Here is a 23,155-nt window from a genome sequence, read left to right as displayed (position 1 = left end):
AACCCCTCCATCCCTGCACGCTAACCCCTCCATCCCTGCACGCTAACCCCTCCATCCCTGCACGCTAACCCCTCCATCCCTGCACGCTAACCCCTCCATCCCTGCACGCTAACCCCTCCATCCCTGCACGCTAACCCCTCCATCCCTGCACGCTAACCCCTCCATCAATGCACGCTAACCCCTCCATCCATGCACGCTAACCCCTCCATCCATGCACGCTAACCCCTCCATCCTTGCACGCTAACCCCTCCATCCTTGCACGCTAACCCCTCCATCCTTGCACGCTAACCCCTCCATCCCTGCACGCTAACCCCTCCATCCCTGCACGCTAACCCCTCCATCCCTGCACGCTAACCCCTCCATCCCTGCACGCTAACCCCTCCATCCCTGCACGCTAACCCCTCCATCCCTGCACGCTAACCCCTCCATCCCTGCACGCTAACCCCTCCATCCCTGCACGCTAACCCCTCCATCCCTGCACGCTAACCCCTCCATCCATGCACGCTAACCCCTCCATCCATGCACGCTAACCCCTCCATCCTTGCACGCTAACCCCTCCATCCTTGCACGCTAACCCCTCCATCCATGCACGCTAACCCCTCCATCCTTGCACGCTAACCCCTCCATCCTTGCACGCTAACCCCTCCATCCTTGCACGCTAACCCCTCCATCCCTGCACGCTAACCCCTCCATCCCTGCACGCTAACCCCTCCATCCCTGCACGCTAACCCCTCCATCCTTGCACGCTAACCCCCCCACCCTTGCACGCTAACCCCTCCACCCCTGCACGCTAACCCCTCCACCCCTGCACGCTAACCCCTCCACCCCTGCACGCTAACCCCTCCACCCTTGCACGCTAACCCCTCCACCCTTGCACGCTAACCCCTCCACCCCTGCACGCTAACCCCTCCACCCCTGCACGCTAACCCCTCCACCCTTGCACGCTAACCCCTCCATCCCTCCACTCTAACCCCTCCATCCCTCCACTCTAACCCCTCCATCCCTCCACTCTAACCCCTCCATTCTAACCCCTCCATCCCTCCACTCTAACCCCTCCATCCCTCCACTCTAACCCCTCCATCCCTCCACTCTAACCCCTCCATCCCTCCACTCTAACCCCTCCATCCCTCCACTCTAACCCCTCCATCCCTCCACTCTAACCCCTCCATCCCTCCACTCTAACCCCTCCATCCCTCCACCCTAACCCCTCCATCCCTCCACTCTAACCCCTCCATCCCTCCACTCTAACCCCTCCATCCCTCCACCCTAACCCCTCCACCCTAACCCCTCCATCCCTCCACTCTAACCCCTCCATCCCTCCACTCTAACCCCTCCATCCCTCCACTCTAACCCCTCCATCCCTCCACTCTAACCCCTCCATCCCTCCACTCTAACCCCTCCACTCTAACCCTCCACCCTAACCCCTCCATCCCCTCCACTCTAATCCCTCCACTCTAACCCCTCCACTCTAACCCCTCCACTCTAACCCCTCCACTCTAACCCCTCCATCCATCCACTCTAACCCCTCCATCCCTCCACTCTAACCCCTCCATCCCTCCACTCTAACCCCTCCATCCCTCCACTCTAACCCCTTCAAGTGATAATGACACACAGTACACTAGTGTCCATCTGAGGGAGTTCCCAGTCATACTTCATCAGCAAGACCAGCCACCCAGAGGGCGCTGCTGGGTACACTGTGTGATGTCTGAGGCCCCAGGCCGAGTCTGCACTCAACATGACGGAGAGGTGAACGGGCCATGGATGGGTCAAGCTATTCATCAATACTGCAGTCTCTTTACTGTTAACAGGCTCTGTCTATTGGACAAGGCTCAGTCAAAATACAACACCCTCAGCTGCGTCTACCTGATGAAGCCAAAGGACAACACAAGAGTAACTGAAGGAAAAGGAATAACAGTTCTAGAATGATACCTAATGCAGAGGCGGTTTGAGAAAAAAATTCATGACATACTCAATATACTTTCAAATGACTAAAACCAAATGGAAACTGGGTAGAAATGATAATCAACCTATTTTCATACAGTTTCTCCACTATCCAGCTCTCTAACAATCACTAGACAGTCAGGGAGCGTCGAAAATTCTAAAAACGATAGAGTACTATTTTTAGCTCATTTTTACGGCAAGGAAATATAACACATTTTCACTGCGGCCTTCCGTTAAAGACTGAATGCGGCCCCAGGGGCAAAACGAGTTTGACACCCCGGATCTAATGCCCGTAAGACAAGTGGTGGATATCTTTCTATCCATATCATTCAATCAATTATGGAGCCTTTGGAATAGAATTAATTAAAATATAAACTAAAACTGATATTCTCAGGAGTGACGGACGAATCCTTCCTGCCCAAATCCATGTTCGTGCTGATGAACTAACCGCTTTACAGTGACACCGGTCTGAGTCACCACTGATTCTAGAACAGCGGGGGGGTTAAAGGTCAAATCCTACCATATTCTATAAGCCTGTATCTACAAAGCTGGATATACTATTGTCTTGGAGGACGAGAAAAAGACCACCCCACCTTCGAGCCACCCAGAGTAATTAATAACGAGGCAGCCTCTCATTCGGCGCCTGAAGACAGACGAGCGGCACAACAGAGTTTTAATTAACAGCTCTGTCTCCGTGGAGAATCCATGACCCTTTCATGTCCAGATTCTCCGGGACACACAGTGCTTACGGTCTGGAGGGGGATGGTGGCCATCTTGAAATGCAAACATATTTGTCATGGAGAAGGGCCAAATTCAATTATGCCAGTTTAATGTGGTTGTGGAGTGGCTTTGGTAGAAGCTCAAGGACTTAATATGATTAGTTCACTTAGTCGTGGTCACAAACATAACATGTAGATATAAACATGAAGAAACACACGTGTTACTGAATTAAACGGAAGTCACTCATACAAACTAACGGGCATACGAAGAGACATATCACGACGTGTAATAGAATCACAGAACGTTGGATGAAAGCAGGATGGGTTACAAGTAACCCACGATATTGGGATAATATGTTCTCCAGTCTTGTCTCTGAGGCCTCACCTCAAACTTCTGTCTGAGCTCCTCGTTCCCGTCATCCTCCTCTGAGATGGGCACGTTGTAGAACTCGCCCTCCTCTTGGTTCAACATCTTGTACCTGAGAGAGAGAGAGAGAAAGAGAGAGAGAGAAAAAGAGAGAGAGAAAAAGAGAGCGAAAGAGAGCATTCACATTTCAATTATGATTGTTTACAAAAACAACATTACAGATGTGAATCCAAGCACATGGACTTTCTGAGACCCAGCTTGCTATTTATAGTCCAGTAGATAAGCGTTCAAAGTAACAGAATGTTTCTAAGATCCAGCATAAAAACATCCCAACAGCCTGTAAAACTGAAAAAAACCCAGAAAGAGATGCTATACCCGGAGACAAAAAGCTAGGTATGGAGCGGCCACTAGTTTACATCTCTGCATTCCTCCCTCCCTCCCTGCATCACTTCAACCCTCTATCCCTCTCTACCTCCTGATTCATACCCACTTGGCCCAGACACATAGTTCATTACAAAGCAATAGTCCCTTTGGCTCCAGTCCATTGGGCCAGAATTATCCTGGTGTTGGCGGTGCTCATGAAACGCGTCACTATTTATGACCCACAGACATTAGATGGCACCTCAAAGGGCACTGAGCGGTGGCGATAAAGTTCACTGTTGCTGTGGTGATTAATGATCGGTTTGCACCAGACTGAGACATAAGGGACTACAGCGCCAAGAGGCTCTGTGATGATGACCAAAAATGACATGAAATGCAGGTAAGTTGAGAAGAAGGCACTTCCATCCGAAAGATAAATCAAGATTATCACTGCACTTTTCAAATAGAAATCGCTCTAAAAAATATCAGATTACAGCTGTGATTGCTTCAAACGGGAAACCAGGATAAATTAAATGAATGTTCATTAAGATCCCTTCTTCACTATTAACTTAACGACGGCTGCTCTTCCGGCAGTCTACAAAAACACAGCACAATTTTTTTGACACAAATGCAATGCTCTCTGTAATTACTGGGACAGTGAAGCAGTGTTTTGTCTTTTGGCTCTATACTACAAAAGTCTGGATTTGAAATTATAACATTGATTATGAAGTTAAAGTGCAGACTGTCAGCTTTAATTTGAGGGTATCGTCATCGATATCGAATGAACCGTTTAGAAATTACAGAACTTTTTGTACATAGTGCATCCGTTTTAGGGGAGAAAAAGTATTGGGACAAATTCTGAATGAATCGTCAATAATGATGAGTGAGAAAGTTACACAAATATTATACCCCCAAGACATGCTAACCTCTCATCATTACAATAACAGGGGAGGTTAGCATCTTATATCATAACCCCAAGACATGCTAACCTCTCATCATTACAATAACAGGGGAGGTTAGCATCTGATATCATAACCCCAAGACATGCTAACCTCTCATCGTTACAATAACAGGGGAGGTTAGCATCTGATATCATAACCCCAAGACATGCTAACCTCTCATCATTACAATAACAGGGGAGGTTAGCATCTGATATCATAACCCCAAGACATGCTAACCTCTCATCATTACATTAACAGGGGAGGTTAGCATCTTTTGGCGGTATGGTATTTGTGAGTCTATCACTTTCTCAGTCATCATTATTCACGATACATGTAGGATTATCTGTCATCGTGGTAGTATCCACATTCATGTAGAAGTGGTTAGAAACATGTTATATTCTTATTTACAATAAAAGGGACCCGAAATGACACAATAAAATACTTACAAATTCTATTGGGCACAAAATCACCTGAAACATAACCAAAACAAACAGCAAATGCATTTAACACATTTGTAGAGTCACAAGCTTGATATAGTCATTGCGTGCTATGAATATGGGAACATATACTTAACTTTTTTACTACTTTAATACACATACAGTTGAAGTCGGAAGTTTACATATACCTTACCCAAGTACATTTTAACTCAGTTTTCACAATTCCTGACATTTAATCCTAGTCAAAATGCCCTATCTTCACGGTTAATTAAGATCACCACTTTATTTTAAGAATGTGAAATGTCAGAAAAATAGTAGAGAGAATGATTTATTTCAGTTTTTATTTCTTTCATCACATTCCCAGTGGGTCAAGAGTTTACATACACTCAATTAGTATTTGGTAGCATTACCTTTAAATTGTTTAAAATTGGGTGAAACGTTTTGGGTAGCCTTCCACAATAAGTTAAATTTTGGTCCATTCCTCCTGACAGAGCTGGTGTAACTGAGTCAGGTTTGTAGGCCTCCTTGCTCGCACACGCTTTTTCAGTTCTGCCCACAAATTTTCTCTAGAATTGAGGTCAGGGCTTTGTGATGGACACTCCAATACCTTGACTTTGTTGTCCTTAAGCCATTTTCCGCAACTTTGGAAGTATGCTAGGGGTCATTGTCCATTTGGAAGACCCATTTGCGACCAAGCTTTATCTTCCTGACTGATGGCTTGAGATATTGCTTCAATATATCCACATCATTTTCCTGCCTCATGATGCCATCTATTTTGTGAAGTGCACCAGTCTCTCCTGCAGCAAAGCACCCCACAACATGATGCTGCCACCCCTGTGCCTCACGGTTGGGATGGTGTTCTTCAGCTTGCAAGCCCCCCCCCTTTCTCCTCCAAACATAACAATGGTCATTATGGCCAAACAGACCAGAGGACATTCTACAAAAAGTACAATCTTTGTCCCCATGTGCAGTTGCAAACCGTAATCTGGCTTTTTTATGGCGGTTTTGGAGCAGTGGCTTCTTCCTTGCTGAGCGGCCTTTCACGTTATGTTGATATAGGACTCGTTTTACTGTGGATATAGATACTTTTGTACCTGTTTCTTCCAGCATCTTCACAAGGTCCGTTGCTGTTGTTCTGGGATTGATTTGCACTTTTCGCACCAAAGTACATTCATCTCTAGGAAACAAAACGCGTCTCCTTCCTGAGCGTGGTCCCATACTGTATATACTTGCGTACTATTGTTTGTACAGATGAACATGGTACCTTCAGGTGTTTTGAAATTGTTCCCAAGGATGAACCAGACTTGTGGAGGTCTACAAGTTTTTTCTGAGGTCTTGGCTGATTTCTTTTGATTTTCCCATGATGTCAAGCAAAGAGGCACTGAGTTTGAAGGTAGGCCTTGAAATAAATCCACAGGTACACCTCCATTTGACTCAAATGATGTAAATTAGCCTATCAGAGGCTTTTAAAGCCATGACATAATTTTCTGGAATTTTCCAAGCTGTTTAAAGGCACAGTCAACTTAGTGTATGTAAACTCCTGACCCACTGGTATTGTGATACAGTGAAATAATCTGTCTGTAAACAATTGTTAGTAAAATGACTTGTGTCATGCACAAAGTAGATGTCCTAACCAACTTGACAAAACTATAGTTTGTTAACAAAACATTTGTGGAGTGGTTGAAAAACGAGTTTTAATGACTCCAACCTAAGTGTATGTTGACTTCCGACTTCAACTGTAAGAGAATTTGTCCCAATACTTTTATTCCCCTAAAACGGATGCACTATGTACAAAAGGTGGTGTAATTTCTAAACGGTTCATTCGGTACAGATGAAAATCCCTTTAAATTAAAACTGACAGTCTGCACTTTAACCTCATAGTCATTGTTTGATTTTAAATCCAAAGTTCTGAAGTAAAGAGCCAAAAGAAGAAATAATGCTTCACTGTCCCAATAATAATGGCGGGCACTGTATATTCACTACCAGATAGAGGAACACTCCATTGGAATGCCATCTAATGTTATGCTTACCAGCCACACACAGGAGATTTGATGAGCTCTGACACGCCGAAGGACAGGGAGCCCATGAAGTCGTTCCTGGTAGTCCGGTCCCAGTCCCACACCTCCACAGAGAGCCTGCGGTCCTTATCTGTAGCCTTCAGCTTGCTGGAACAACACACAGACATATGTACAGTGTTAATGATAATGACTACATTACCCATAATACACAAACATGAAAGGGGCCTAACATTGTGCCCAGGGGTACACCTCAACTCACAATGTAAAGGATTCATTCCAGGTGGGGTTGAGGTTGGCGAGGATGGTCTTGGTCTTCTTCTTGGTCTCATTCTTGGGGTCTGGGATGAGCTTGAGCTTGACGTAAGGGTCAGACGAGCCGTTGGGGTCCATGGGGATCAGATTTCGACCTTCGCCCACTGATCGAGAAACAACACAGGGGGAAAGGTTGATTTTGAACTAATACATTGTACAGTGGTACAGGTGACATAACTGCTTGTACAGTGGTTTACTTTGAGAGGAGTTAGTGTGTTCTTTAAAGTTGCCTTGTAACAGCATGATGGATTTAATAACGGGCATGGAAATTCAACAATCAGGGGACATTTTATAAAAATAACCCATATGTAGACAGCATCTCTGCTAGAGATGGTTCTACAGTATGTATATTGTTGTTACTATTTCAGTAGTACCAGCCTCCCCGTCTCCCTCCTTGTGGTCCTGTGTTTAGCCATGTTCAGTAAACTGCCTACAGAAACCAGGGACATTAGCACCCCATTAGCACTCTGGCTCCCAGAGCCATGGAACACAGCCAACCACTTTACATTATGCAGGGAATTGCCACAGAGACCGACCCACTGAACGCCTGCCTGGCCAGGCAAGCCCTTAAGCCCAGGAGACCCAGAGACAGCTTCTCATGTGGTCCTGTCAATCAAATGCTGGCCCTGACATAAGGGCTTGTTGATAATAATGCTAGATTGACCTTTGACCCAGAACGAGAACAGATAAGCTAGTAGAGTAAAACAGCATAATGGATGCCATTTTTTCACGCTGTGTTGATAGGGTATAGTGGAGTAATAGACTAGAGTCCTAATTATCCCAGAGGGACAAACCACTTTGCAGCACATAGTAAAAACACAATGAACACATGACAAATACACACAAGAACTATATACAGTTGAAGTCAGAAGTTTACATACACCTTAGCGAAATACATTTAAACTCAGTTTTCACAATTCCTGACATTTAATCCGAGTCAAAATGCCCTGTCTTCACGGTTAGTTAAGATCACCACTTTATTTGAAGAATATGAAATGTCAAAATAATAGTAGAGAATGATTTATTTCAGCTTTTATTTCTTTCATCACATTCCCAGTGGGTCAGAAGTTTACATACACTCAATTAGTATTTGGTAGCATTGCCTTTAAAATTGTTTAACTTGGGTCAAACGGTTCGGGTAGCCTTCCACAAGCTTCCCACAAAAAAAGTTGGTTGAATTTTGGTCCATTCCTCCTGACAGAGCTGGTGTAGCTGAGTCGGGTTTGTCGGCCTCCTTGCTCGCACACGCTTTTTCAGTTCTGCCCACAAATTTTCTATAGAATTGAGGTCAGGGCCTTGTGATGGACACGCCAATACCTTGACTTTGTTGTCCTTAAGCCATTTTGCCACAACTTTGGAAGTATGCTTGGGGTCATTGTCGATTTGGAAGTTCCATTTGCGACCAAGCTTTAACTTCTGACTGATGTCTTGAGATGTTGCTTCAATATATCCACATCATCTCCCTCCCTCATGATGCCATCTATTTTGTGAAGTGCACCAGTCCCTCCTGCAGCAAAGCACCCCCACAACATAATGCTGCCACCCCCGTGCTTCACGGTTGGGATGTTGTTCTTTTGCTTGCAAGCCTCCCCCTTTTTCCTCCAAACATAACGATGGTCATTATGGCCAAACAGTTCAATTTTTGTTTCATCAGACCAGAGGACATTTCTCAAAAAAGTACAATCTTTGTCCCCATGTGCAGTTGCAAATCGTAGTCTGGCTTTTTTATGGCGGTTTTGGAGCAGTGGATTCTTCCTTGCTGAGCGGCCTTTCAGGTTATGTCCATATAGGACTTGTTTAACTGTGGATATAGATAGTTTTGTACCCGTTTCCTCCATCATCTTCACAAGGTCCTTTGCTGTTGTTCTGGGATTAATTTGCACTTTTCGCACCAAAGTACATTCATCTCTAGGAGACAGAACGTGTCTCCTTCCTGAGTGGTATGACGGCTACGTGGTCCCATGGTGTTTATACTTGCGTACTATTGTTTGTACAGATGAACGTGGTACCTTCAGGTGTTTTGAAATTGCTCCCAAGGATGAACCAGACTTGTGGAGGTCTACAAGTTCTTTTCTGAGGTCTTGGCTGATTTCTTTTGATTTTCCCATGATGTCAAGCAAAGAGGCACTGAGTTTGAAGGTAGCCCTTGAAATACATCTACAGGTATACCTCAATTTGACTCAAATGATGTCAATTAGCCTATCAGAAGCTTCTAAAGCCATGACATAATTTTCTGAAATTTTCCAAGCTGTTTAAAGGCACAGTCAGCTTAGTGTATGTAAACTCCTGACCCACTGGAATTGTGAAACAGTGAATTATAAGTGAAATAATCTGTCTGTAAACAATTGTTAGTAAAATGACTTGTGTCATGCACAAAGTAGATGTCCTAACCAACTTGCCAACACTATAGTTTGTTAACAAGAAATGTGTGGAGTGGTTGAAAAACAAGTTTTAATGACTCCAACCTAAGTGTATGTAAACTTCCGACTTCAACTGTATACAGCATTATACAGCATTCCTGCTGTACACAGGAAGTAGAGCCTCTAAACCAGGCAATGCTAGAGTCAGTCCATACCTAACAGTACAGTACTACAGCTTATTGAGAAAGCTGACAGCAGCTGGCATGAAGGATAGTTTTGATCTGTTAGTCTTAGAGAGCCTGTATCTGCGCTTTGAGGGAAGCAACAGAATTTCAGCAAACAGGGGATGCTGGGAGTCCCAACTAATACATATTAAAAGAAAATGTAAGCTATGGTAATTATATTAAGCTATAGTAGTTATATTAGCTAAATGCATTTTAAACTATAAGCCATTCTATTTCCCTCACAACACCAAACGTATTGAAAATTAAACCATAACCTACGAGCCATTGATAGTTCTATATACATAACAAAGGGACTACATTTTTGCCTGGGATTGTCATATGAGAGTGAATTAAATTACGAGACAATTCGATAAGCCTTGTGCAAATAAGCTTTAAACTTGTTTCTGTCTGTTCCTCCCGCTTGCACCTGTGCTGGGGGATTTGGGGGGGGGGGGGGGGGTTAATGTCGTTTGGAAAGCAGGTGATGGAGTATGCCGTCAGAGGTGAGAGAGGGCTGGAGGGTTAGAACACTTCATTGGGAGAGACAGGGGCTCCGTCCCAAATGTCTCCCTATGCTTTACATAGTGCACGACTTTAGACCAGAGCCATATAGGGAATAGGGGTGCCATTTGGGACTCAGAGCAGAAGCTGTTCTTCCTGGGGGTCCAAACAAGTACATCAGAGCAGCAGCCTACACCTTAAATAAAACAATACATCATACCAGACATTATTACATCCCACCGCTGCCACCAAATGTCATCCCTGGCAGGACAATGCATACCTGAGGAGACGGATAACCACACGCAGACAAACATATTAGCAACCCGGCTAACTCGGACCTAACCTGCTAACGGAACTAGGCTGGAAAGGGGGAATAATGTGTTGAAGCTAGGATGAGTCTCAAAATGGCTTTCTCAAATGGCACCCTATTTCCCTACATTGTGCACTACTTTTGACCAGAGCCCTTATAGTCCGTGGTCAAAAGCAGTGCACCATATAGGGAATAGGATCCCATTAGAGACTCTAGCCCATTAGAGACTCTAGCCTACACTTGGCTAGGGACCTGTTCCTCACCTCTAAAGCATGCGCCGTGTCATTTTAGCATAACTCTTTGTCATGCAATACTGACAGTAGGTGAAATATGAAGATAGTGATGTGTCTTGCTATCTGTTTCTAAAGTGTATAATGCATGTCCTGGGAATGAACTCAATTCACCTACAAACACATGTGAACCGCAGTTCTGTAAATACCAGTTAATTAGTGCGTCCCTGTACACACATACTGTATGAACATACAATGTACATACAACATACAATATTCAATAGGCGTATGTTTATACTATAGTTTAACTGGTATAAATACAATACACAACATCTCCGTATAGGTCCAAAGTAAAATACTCAAATGTACAGGTGACCAACGACCATACCTTTTGCTACACACTATTTCTTAACGAACGCGACTTTAACTGTCACAATACAAAAGGTTAGGTTTTGAATATTTAAACCTGTTCCAAATAAAGGTGTAGGCAAAGCGCTGGTAGCCAAGTGACCTTTGAATAATGGCCTGAAGTTTTGAAAGCGTGGAGACAGCGGCATGATATTACCCGGCTGGACTCTGGTGTGTGGACTATGTGAGTTTATGTGAGCGTGTGTGTCGAACCAACTCCAGCAAAAAGTGATCCAACTGCTTGTGTATAACCCCCTTGTCATGCTGCTTTGAGCAAACCCTCCCGTGTTCTCTTTAAAAATGAAACTCCATTTCCACTAGCAGCCAGTAGGAGGAACCCCAGACCCTCTAACAGAACGTCCGTCCGTCCGTCTGCGCTGAGTGCATATGATTCTGTTATCATAACAGTTGTACAACATGCTACCTCCCACCTGACGAGCTTCACACAAGACACGTAGACTTATCTGATGGAATTACAGTTGTTCTTGTATAATCTAGAATTGTAGCGTACACTACCGGTCAAACGTTTTAGAACACCTGCTCATTCAAGGGTTTTTCTATATTTTTGACTATTTTCTACATTGTAGAATAATAGTGAAGACATCAAAACTATGAAATAGCACATATGGAATCATGTAGTAACCAAAAAAAGTGATATACAAATCAAAAAAAAAATTGCATTTGAAATTCTTCAAATTGACACCCTTTGCCTTGATGACAGCTTTGCACACTCTTGGCATTCTCTCAACCAGCTTCACCTGGAATGCTTTCCCAACAGCCTTGAAGGAGTTCCCACATATGCTGAGCACTTGTTGGCTGCTTTTCCTTCACTCTGCGGTCCGACTCATCCCAAACCATCTCAACTTGGTTGAGGTCGGGGGATTGTGGAGGCCAGGTCATCTGATGCAGCACTCCACCACTCTCCTTCTTGGTAAAATAACCCTTACACAGCCTGGGGGTGTGTTGGGTCATTGTCCTGTTGAAAAACAAATGATAGTCCCACTAAGCCCAAACCAGATGGGATGGCGTATCGCTGCAGAATGCTGTGGAAGCCATGCTGGTTAAGTGTGCCTTGAATTCTAAATAAAATCACAGACCGTGTCACCAGCAAAGCACCCTGACACCATCACACCTCCTCCTCCATGCTTCACGGTGGGAACCACACATGCAGACATCATCCGTTCACCCACACCCCGTCTCACAAAGACATGGCGGTTGGAACCAAAGATCTCCAATTTGGACCAGACCAATGGACAAATTCCATTGGTCTAAAGTCCATTGCTCGTGTTTCTTGGCCCAAGCAAGTCTTCTTATTGGTGTCCTTTACTAGTGGTTTCTTTGCAGCAATTCGACCATGAAGGCCTGATTCACACGGTCTCCTCTGAACAGTTGATGTTGAGATGTGTCTGAACTTGAACTCTGAAGCATTTATTTGGGCTGCAATTTCTGAGGCTGGTAACTCTAATGAACTTATCCTCTGCAGCAGAGGTATCTCATTCCTGTGGCGGTCCTCATGAGAGCCAGTTTCATCACAGCATTTGATGGTTTTTGCAACTCCACTTAACGAAACGTTCAAAGTTCTTGACATTTTCCATATTGACTGACCTTCATGTCTTAAAAGCACAGGTGTCAAACTCATTCCACGGGGGGCCGAGTGTCTGCGGGTTTTCGCTCCTCCCTTGTACTTGATTGATGAATTAACATCACTAATTAGTTAGGAACTCCCCACACCTGGTTGTCTAGGGCTTTATTGAAAGGAAAAAACAAAAACCTGCAGACACTAGGCCCTCTGTGGAATGAGTTTGACACCCCTGTCTTAAAGTAATGATGGCCTGTCATTTCTCTTTTCTTATTTGAGCTGTTCTTGCCATTATATGGACTTGATCATTTACCAAATAGGACTATCTTCTGTATACCCACCCTTACTTTGTCACAACACAACTGATTGGCTCAAACGCATTAAGAAGGCACACCTGTTAATTGAAATGCATTCCAGGTGACTACCTCATGAAGCTGGTTGAGATAATGCCGAGTGTGTGCAAAGCTGTCAAAGGCAAAAGGTGGCTATTTCAAGAATCTCAAATCTCAAATATAATTTTGTCTCCACTATTATTAAACAATGTAGAAAATAGCAAAAATAACGAAAAAGCTTTGAATGAGTAGGTGTTCTAAAACTTTTGACCGGCAGTGTATGTGCATATAAAGCCTTATTTTAGTGGACTGACACATTGGTTGCGCATCACACGTCTCCAACAATTCTATCTCCTACAAGTCTACAAGAGTATCTCCTACAAGTGTTTGTTCGTGTGTGTGTGTGTGTGTGTGTGTCAGTCAGTGACTGAGTCCTCATTGACACACTGGGACATGAAAGGGGGAGAAGCCTCAACGCCACCGTTACCTTGGATACCAGAGTCTCGAGGACAGTCTCCTTATAAAAAGCGCCATGGATTCAAAAGAACAGGCCCTTGTTACGTGATTAATGCGGACCTCGTCTGAGTGGGTGCAGTATATTGAGTGACAGACGGAGGTAACAGAAGAACCGAGTCGGTTAGAACTGTACTTCTCCTTCTCTTTTCAGACCCCTTTTCTCTTTCAGTACATTGGATTGTACTTTGTACCAAATCATATCATATTTTGCACACACATATTGAGCAGATGTTATCGCGGGTGTAGCGAAACGCTTGTGTTCCTAGCTCCAACAGTGCAGTAGTATCTAACAATAGACGACAATACGGCCAAATCCACAAGTAAAAATGAAGAAATACAGAAATATTAGGACATCTAAATGTTTCTAAAACCTCTCTTCCTTGCAGGAGTTTTCCGGACTATTCTGTACGGCACGTATCTTTGTCTATTGACCCTAAACCCAATGGGAGTCAAACGTAAAGAGCTCAGGGAGCGAGGCACCAACGTCCAAACGACTGGGCTGGATAACGGGGGAATCATTAGAGCTTTAGCACACAAACTTGTTGTCCTGAAACCACAGGAAGAGGGGCGGGTATGTTAGCCGGTCACCAAGTTAACAGGGGTGGGGGTCAAAGGGAGGGAGGGAGGGAAAAGGGTGTGAGTGTGTGTGAGAGGGGCGCGAGAGAGAGAGAGAGAGATGGTTGTGGGTGCATACACTCAGACACAAAAACGGACTCCCGTACTTATTCAAAACGAAGGTTAAATAAATAACAGCCTGTTTGCGTACGTGTCTGTGTAAGTGTACGCTTGTGTGTGTGTGTGAGTGAGTGTGTATGGTTATGAGTGTATGAACTAGTATGTGATTCTGTATGAGCTAGTATGTGATTCTATCCCTGTGTGTCTCTTCAGCACAGTGTGACAGGTGTGGAACAGGGCGACAGCAATCCCTGCCTGGTGTAGAGTCGTGCGGCTCAACCGCGAAGAGAGAGAGAGACTTGGAAAGTGGTGCTCAGTAGAGAGCCGGGCAGCCGGGCCAGCCACGGAATACCAATGACATGGCTGCCTGTTGGATGTGTCTGCCAGGAGAGAACCAGCCCAGCCACAAAGTTCAGCTGCTCTGTTCTCTCTGTCTGGGAGCCCCGCTGAGGAGTCCGGGTGTCTGCATGCATTTGACTGAGTGTGTGTGTGTTGCAGGTGAGGAAGCGTGCATTTCAGTTTACATGCACATGTCTTTGCAGCAACAAACTACGATAAACTACAATAAACTACTATACATATATTGTCTGGTGTCTTCGACTAAAAAGCACCTTCAATAGAGATTGTCCACTGAGCCTGCCTTTCAGTCCAGGACTAGGCTTTGTCTGTGTCCGGGAAACCGCCCCCATGAAGTTTCTGGTTACCCAGAGAGTTGACCCAACCTTACAGTTCAACTCTGAAGGGCCTTTAAATCCACATAGAGGGTCTCACTACACAAAGCATTCTCTCTTTTGAGGCTGAACTTCCCACCCTCAAGTCTTACATGTTAGTTTACCGATGGAGGAGGAGGCCTATCTATGAATCTAGGAAGCCCTCGCCATACCTACTCCTCCCACGAGTTCCCCGACTTGTCCTTTCCCGCAAGTCCCTTCTCATTGCAGTCCCCTCCATACCCCTTCCCATGAAAGTCCCTTAGGCATGGTCCCCATGGCATCGTACAGAGAGCCACAGAGAGTGAAGGTTGTGATTCTAGGAGTGAAGGCTGACTGTGGGACCAGGGTGTGGGCTTAGCCACAATAACTCGTCTGTGGCAGTTGGCTGCTTGCCCTCTTCTGGGTTTCTGTTGACTTTTTAATACACGCCCACTGTGTCTACTGTACACATTCTTTATACTGGATAGCAGGTCTGTTTTATGACAGTGGAGTCAGTGGGAGCAGTGGTGTCGGGGTGGACGGCCGTGGTGCTGTGGTCAGTATAGGAACTCTTCTGGTATAGGCTGGGAGTGTTTGCGTTACACACTGCCCCCTGTCTTTGGAGGTGCGATATAGTAGGTCCAGATGGGTAATAAAGGTGCAATATGAGGTTCAGTGACCTAATTTGTGTCAGTAACCACAACGGTCACAGCCATCACCGCCGTCAACATCGTCACCACCATCATCTAGAGAACTCCTCATTTGCCTGTAGTGTTTCTATGGACAAACCCCATGATTTAATCATCACAGTAAGGCAATCAGGATTCTATTTCATTCCTACGCCTGGTTATTACAGCTGATGACTCACAGACCCTGCCCGCTACGGTGCCCTGCTAGGGTCATTACCAACAACAGTGGAGTATTTAGTGGAGATGGAAAACATTAGCATAAGGAAAAAACTGCTGGCCTCATGGAGGGAAATACTGTGCCAGTTTATACTGGCACTAAGTACATAGCAGACTATGTGGGAGTGGGAGGGGTAATGGAATGCAGGCAATGTTTGCATCCCAAAATGGCACCCTATTCCCTACATAGTGCACTACTTTTGACCAGAGGCCCTGGCCAAAAGTAGTGCACTATGTAGGGAATAGGGTGCCATTTTGGGAAGCAGACCCTGTTTCAGTTTCTCTTTGTGAACTAGAAAAGACAGCATTATGGATCCTGAGAGCAAGTGCTGTATAATACACAGCAAATCTGATTGATTGTAATGTGATTGACAGCTCAGAAAAGGCCGTCGGGCCAAGCTGGACGGAATTTCTTCAGCTTTCGTGACAGAAAAGACAGACGGCTATTGAATGCAGATGATGGTTTTCTGTATGCAGGTGGAAGCAAAGCCTTGGATATGGCATTGAGAGCCACGGGTGGTAGACCCAACATTCACCTTTGTGCAGTTCTATAACATCTGACAAAATGTGCTATTCACTAGACAGAGGAAGAGCTAATACTTGCTAACTGTCAACACATGTCAATCTTCCTGCCACTTGTCTAGTATTACCTCAGAGAAACTACCGAACGATGTCTGCCATGTAACATATTCTGACGCCATGTCAATCACGCTGTCTAGAGTCTGACAGTGTACTCGTGGCTTCTATATCATGGTATGAATCAGAGATTCAAAGACCAGAGAGACAAAACACAGGAAAGCTGCCATTGTAAATACAAATAATGAGGTCACGAAAAGACATTTAGAACAAGAGGAGAATGTATAATGGCCCAGTTCCATTATAATTTGAGGGACTGAAAGCGAGAAAGAACAGTGGGATGAGGCATAACGACATCCAAAAGAGAGAGATGGATGGAAAGGAGTGAAAAAAAGAGACAAAAAGCAAGATAAAGAGGGCTGGAGAGAGTGGGAAAGACAAAAAAAGCAGGAGATTGAAACATGTTTAAGCAAAAAGAGGGAAGCAGAGACCGAAAGAGCCTGGGGATGAGGGGATTGTTCTAGATGAGGTTTTGCAGAGCCGAGCCGTGAGTCAGAGCAATTACACCTTTCATCCTCACACACACACACGCACACACACACACAGAGATGACTAACAGGCCACAGTTACACACCAATCAAATCAAACCAAATGTTATTTGTCACATGCTTGGTAAACCACAGGCTAGCAGAGAGAGAAAAAAGAGAAATAGTTGAAAAAAATTAAAACAATTTTAAATAATAAATTGGAAAAATAATAGACAAGGAATAAATAAATAAATACACAATGAGTAACGATACTTGGCTATATACACGGGGTACCAGTACAGAGCACAAAACCAAACATGCACACAGACATCTGTCTGGTCTGTCTGTATTCATGTTTTTATGGGTTTGTTTGTCTGAGTGCGTGTTTATGAGTATTTGTCAGTCTCTGTGTGCATCACTCTGAGCCAACCAAACCTCCTTCCCCTCTCCTCAAACCTACCATGCCCAGAGTTACAAAACAGCAACAGAAACACTGTCACCCTGTCTTACATAACACCGGACTCAATGAATAAAGGCTGAGGCCCGAGACAAAGCAACAGAACAACACAGAACAACACACACAGACAGACAGACAGACAGACAGACAGACAGAGAGAGAGAAAGAGAATGGACTCTGTATTCGAGGGAAGAACTGAAGGAGGAAGGCATATACCCCGAGGTTTGTCCTCAACCAGAACAAAACAGAGCTGGTTCTGTCCAGTTAGCTCCCTACGGCACCATCCTGTCATAGCGATTTCACCCGTTTGGCAAAAACACCACACCCCACTCTGTGTTCAGTACTTTGCCTTTCCTGTAAGCATTTCACCCGCTCTGTTCTCTCCAACTCCCCCGTTCGATACCTTACTCTCTCGCTCTCTTCATCTCCCTCACTCATCCCTCTCTATTTGCTCCCTCTCTTTCTATCATTCTCTGTTTCGGTCTCTCTTTCTTCAGGCATCATGGAGAAGTCAAGTGGAGCCACCCTTCTCCCTGTGTCGGAGTCGCAGTCACTACCTGTCCTCTATGGAGACATTCTGGTGACGAGTGACGTCACTGACGCTATTGGGGGTCTCCCTGAGGCAGGAAGGAGAGGTGTCATAGGCCAGCTGTCCTCCTGGCCCTTACCAATACTGGAGTGTGTGTGCACATGCGTGCGTGTGTATGTACTGTATGTGTGTGTTTGAGAATAAAAGTATGATTATAGAACCTCGAAGAGGCAGGGTGGAGTGTGTGTGTCACAGGATGAGAGTGAGAGTGTAGGTTTGTGTGTGTGTGTGTGTGAATAAAGGTATGGTTATCTTGAAGAGGCAGGGTAGAGTGCATGTTCTGTAGTTGCCTGGGTTATGGCTCTGGGTTTGTTTTCTTTTGTCGGTTTAAAAAAGGTAAACCACTAAGTTCCTCAGCTCAATACACGGAGCACTTAGAGCTGGTGAGATATGACAAGGAGGAGGAGGACGAGAGGACCACCCTATCTAAGGGGAGAATATGCTAATTTCCACTCGAATTGGCGTTTCACTTAGTCATGCATTGATGTCAACGGGAGACTAAGTGAGAAGTTAGAATTCGCCCGTGAATATTAATCTCAGCGCTAGGAATCTCGTTTGAGGTGACAAGCCAAGCGTAAACGTTCTCCTTATCGGATCTTATTGCTGCTGCGGTTGGGCTTCTAAGACAAGGTACAGGATTTCTTCATAGAAGCCAGCTTCACAGCATGGCATTTCAGGTTGGTTTAATCTCCTTCACATAGAGTTGATCAAGCTGTTGATTGTGGCCTGTGGAATGTTGTCCCACTCTTCAATGGCTGTGCAAAGTTGCTGATATTGGCGAGAACTGGAACATGCTGTCATATGTCAATCCAGAGCATCCCAAACATGCTGAATGGGTGACATGTCTGGTGAGTATGCAGGCCATGGAAGAACTGGGACATTTACAGCTTCCAGGAATTGTGTACAGATCCTTGCGACATTATCATGCTGAAACATGAGATGGCAGCGGATGAATGGCACGACAATGGGCCTCAGGATCTCATCACGGTATCTCTGTGCATTCAAATTGCCATCGATAAAATGCAATTGTGTTAGATGTCCGCCGCTTATGCCTGCCCATACCATAACCCCACCATGAGGCACTTTATTCACAATCACCATCGTCTCTCGCACCTGCGCCTCATGACACTCACCTGGACTCCATCACCTCCTTGATTATCTTCCCTATATCTGTGTCACGGAGGCGCTCCGCACTGCTAAAGCTAACTCTCTCTCCTCTGCTCTCATCCTTCTAGACCTATCGGTTGCCTTTGATACTGTGAACCATCAGATCCTCCTCTCCACCCTCTCTGAGTTGGGCATCTCCGGCGCGGCCCGCGCTTGGATTGCATCCTACCTGACAGGTCGCTCCTACCAGGTGGCGTGGCGAGAATCTGTCTCCGCACCACGTGCTCCCACCACTGGTGTCCCCCAGGGCTCTGTTCTAGGCCCTCTCCTTTTCTCGCTATACACCAAGTCACTTGGCTCTGTCATATCCTCACATGGTCTCTCCTACCATTGCTATGCAGACGACACACAATTAATCTTCTCCTTTCCCCCTTCTGATAACCAGGTGGCGAATCGCATCTCTGCATGTCTGGAAGACATATCAGTGTGGAGGATGGATCACCACCTCAAGCTGAACCTCGCCAAGACGGAGCTGCTCTTCCTCCCGGGGAAGGACTGCCCGTTCCATGATCTCGCCATCACGGTTGACAACTCCATTGTGTCCTCCTCCTAGAGCGCTAAGAACCTTGGCGTGATCCTGGACAACACCCTGTCGTTCTCAACTAACATCAAGGCGGTGGCCCGTTCCTGTAGGCTCATGCTCTACAACATTCGCAGAGTACGACCCTGCCTCACACAGGAAGCGGCGCAGGTCCTAATCCAGGCACTTGTCATCTCCCGTCTGGATTACTGCAACTCGCTGTTGGCTGGGCTCCCTGCCTGTGCCATTAAACCCCTACAACTCATCCAGAACGCCGCAGCCCGTCTGGTGTTCAACCTTCCCAAGTTCTCTCACGTCACCCCGCTCCTCCGCTCTCTCCACTGGCTTCCAGTTGAAGCTCGCATCCGCTACAAGACCATGGTGCTTGCCTACGGAGCTGTGAGGGGAACGGCACCTCCGTACCTTCAGGCTCTGAGCAGGCCCTACACCCAAACAAGGGAACTGCGTTCATCCACCTCTGGCCTGCTCGCCTCCCTACCTCTGAGGAAGTACAGTTCCCGCTCAGCCCAGTCAAAACGGTTCGCTGCTCTGGCACCCCAATGGTGGAACAAACTCCCTCACGACGCCAGGTCAGCGGAGTCAATCACCACCTTCCGGAGACACCTGATACCCCACCTCGTTAAGGAATACCTAGGATAGGATAAAGAAATCCTTCTAACCCCCCCACCCCCCCTTAAAAGATTTAGATGCACTATTGTAAAGTGGCTGTTCCACTGTTCCACATAGTGCACTTCCACTGTCACGTATACTCCCTCTCCGGCCTCTAGGTCATCAGGCTGCTGATTATCCCGCACACCTGTCACCATCGTCTCGCGCACCTGCGCCTCATGACACTCACCTGGACTCCATAACCTTGTTGATTATCTTCCCTATATCTGTCACTCCCCTTGGTTCTTTCCTCAGGTGTTATTGACTTAGTGACTTGGTTTTCCTTGTCGGTTTGTTGTTTCTGTTACGTGTTCATTGTTCCTTTTATTTATTAAAGCACTCACACCCTGAACTTGCTTCCTGAACTTTGCGCACTCGTCACAACATCAGAAAACCGCTGCCACACGACGCCATCTGGCCGGTACAGTTGAAACCGGGATTCACCCGTGAAGAGCAGACTTCATCAGCACGCCAGTGGCCATTGAAGGTGAGCATTTTCCGACTGAAGTCGGTTACGACGCCAAACTGCAGTCAGGTCAAGACCCTAGTGAGGATGGCGAGCATGCAGATGAGCTTCCCTGAGACCGTTTGTGTAGAAATTCTTCAGTTGTGCAAAACCACAGTTTCATCAGCTGTCTGGGTGGCTGGTCTCAGACGATCCCGCAGGTGAAGAAGAAGCTGGAGGTGGAGGTCCTGAGTCGGCGTGGTTACACGGGCTCTGCAGTTGTGAGGCCAGTTGTATGTACTGCCAAATTCTCTATGACATCGGAGGCAGCTTATGGTAGAAAAATGTACATTTAATTCTCTGGCACTGCAGTCATCATACCAATTGCACGCTGGAGACATCTGTGGCATTGTGTTGTGTGACAAAACTGCACATATTAGAATGGCCTTTTATTGTCCCCAGTACAAGGTGCACCTGTGTAATGATCATGCTGTTTAATCAGCTTCTTGATATGCCACACCTGTCAGGTGGATGGAATATCTTGACAAAGGAGAAATGCTCACTAACAGGGATGTAAACAAATTTGTGCACAGAATTTGATCGAAAGAAGATTTTTGTGCGTGTGGAACATTTCTGGGATCTTTTATTTCAGCTCATGAAACATGGGACCAACACTTTACAGAGAGTTTATTTTTTTTGTTCAGTAAAGTTTGCACTGCACACAATACTTTGACATCCCATCAGTAGTAAGTATATAATATATTATTATAATAAAGTTGTGTGGAAGCTGTCAGAGTGACTTGAAGGCTACTCAAAGTGGCGATTGGCAATGATAGAACTGATGTTCTGTGTCTGACTGACAGGCTCATTTAGAAAAGGTGAAGCAACAAAAGAGCTGTGGTGTAATGTGATGGATATCATGCTAGCCTAGGGAATGCTAAGGGAATCCAGTCGTATGTTAGACATTGTGCTGCCAAACAGCCAAGCCGGTGCTTTACAGGACACCAATAAGCAGGGCAATACAAACACGCCGGCGAAGCTGTCTTTGTCTGCCTGGGAAAATCCATTACATTCCTATCATAGGAATGAGGCAGGTAACTTTTAGACCAGATAGCTGCATCTGTACCTCAATAATTTACATCTGTACCTCAATAATTTACATATGTACCTCAATAATTTACATGAGTTATGTAAGTAAATGTGTGACAGAAATGTCATAATTTGCAAACGCTAACGTTAGAAATGTAATAATTTGCTATCACACATTTACTTACATAACTCATGTAAATTATTTGTTTTGGAGCATTTTTAGAACAAACTGCCAAAGAACGATAACATTAGCTTTTATGAAATGACTCCCCAGGTGTTACTAACACCTAGCCAACATAAACCTCTTCAAATCAAGATACTACTTTCACCAGCGAGGTCCAGCTTCATCACAGCTTTCCTGGCTCCATCATAGCCCACTATAACACATTTCAGTATAAGGATAGAGCTCCACATCCTGTTTGGCTGCCAGTGCATTTAGCATTCTGTCCACTTTAGACGGGTCCTAATCGGCATTCCTATCTGTCTGTCTGTTAATGGGAAGAGCAGTTAGCGAGCTAGCACTAACTGTTTGTGAGAAGAGCAGTTAGCGAGCTAGCACTAACTGTTTGTGAGAAGAGCAGTTAGCGATTTAGCTACGGGAATATTTGTGTGTGTGCTTGTTTGAGTGTGTGTGCGCCTCATAGCCACAGCACAGCCGAGCCCAGTGCAAGGGGGACTGTCTCCCAGTAGGCATATAAGCAGGTCGCTGCTCTGTACTGAACCTCAATAGAGTTAAGGAGAAGCATAATGTTCCAAGGAGAAGCCAGCCAAAAGCCCCTTTGAAGCAGAACTGACTGAGGGAAAGTGACACTTAGATTAAGGAAGTGACACTTAGTTGAAGGCTGCTTGGGAAGGCTACCGCCAGCCAAGGGATAGGGGATACATTGAGACACAAATAGTCAATTGAAATAGACGTGGGTCTGTATTTGTTAGCAACATGGCTTGGCACTCTTTGCTCTCTTCTTCTTCCGACAGTGTCATATGATGGGTGCCAACACAGAGTACTAGATGTTCTTGGGCTGCACTGCCCAGTGGTATCTCCTTAACGTTTTGTAGGCCCGGTGCCAATATTTGAGAATGCATCCTTCCTCCTTTGGTCCCTTTGCTATCACTGATTTGACCGTGTTGGTGTTATGCTATATAGTGGAACCCTTACTCTCACCTATCCAAAATAGATTAGATTCATGGCTGCATGAAGGGGCGGAGGAAATAACAATGCATTTCAACATTAGAACAGGGCTTTACAGTACAGTACATGGGTCCTCCTACCTCCACTTCCTAGTGCTATT

The 23,155-nt window shown here is 45.5% G+C and overlaps 1 protein-coding gene across 2 annotated transcripts in view; it reads right to left on the bottom strand.

Moving 5' to 3' along the window:
* Positions 1–23,155, bottom strand: part of LOC129839135 (protein kinase C alpha type) — a 239,135-nt gene that overhangs the window by 73,834 nt on the left and 142,146 nt on the right. For both annotated transcript variants that reach the window (XM_055906412.1, XM_055906413.1), the window contains exons 6-8: positions 7,043–7,199; positions 6,796–6,930; positions 3,046–3,139 (exon numbers count right to left, since the gene is read on the bottom strand). In XM_055906412.1, coding sequence (XP_055762387.1) covers positions 3,046–3,139; positions 6,796–6,930; positions 7,043–7,199 — 386 coding nt within the window. The remainder of the gene's footprint in view (positions 1–3,045; positions 3,140–6,795; positions 6,931–7,042; positions 7,200–23,155) is intronic.

The sequence above is a fragment of the Salvelinus fontinalis genome, chromosome 40 (genome assembly GCF_029448725.1).
Source record: "Salvelinus fontinalis isolate EN_2023a chromosome 40, ASM2944872v1, whole genome shotgun sequence".
In the NCBI taxonomy this organism is placed as follows: domain Eukaryota; kingdom Metazoa; phylum Chordata; class Actinopteri; order Salmoniformes; family Salmonidae; genus Salvelinus; species Salvelinus fontinalis.
The sequence above is the reverse complement of the archived record's forward strand: the minus strand, read 5'-3'. Positions and strand labels throughout refer to the sequence as shown.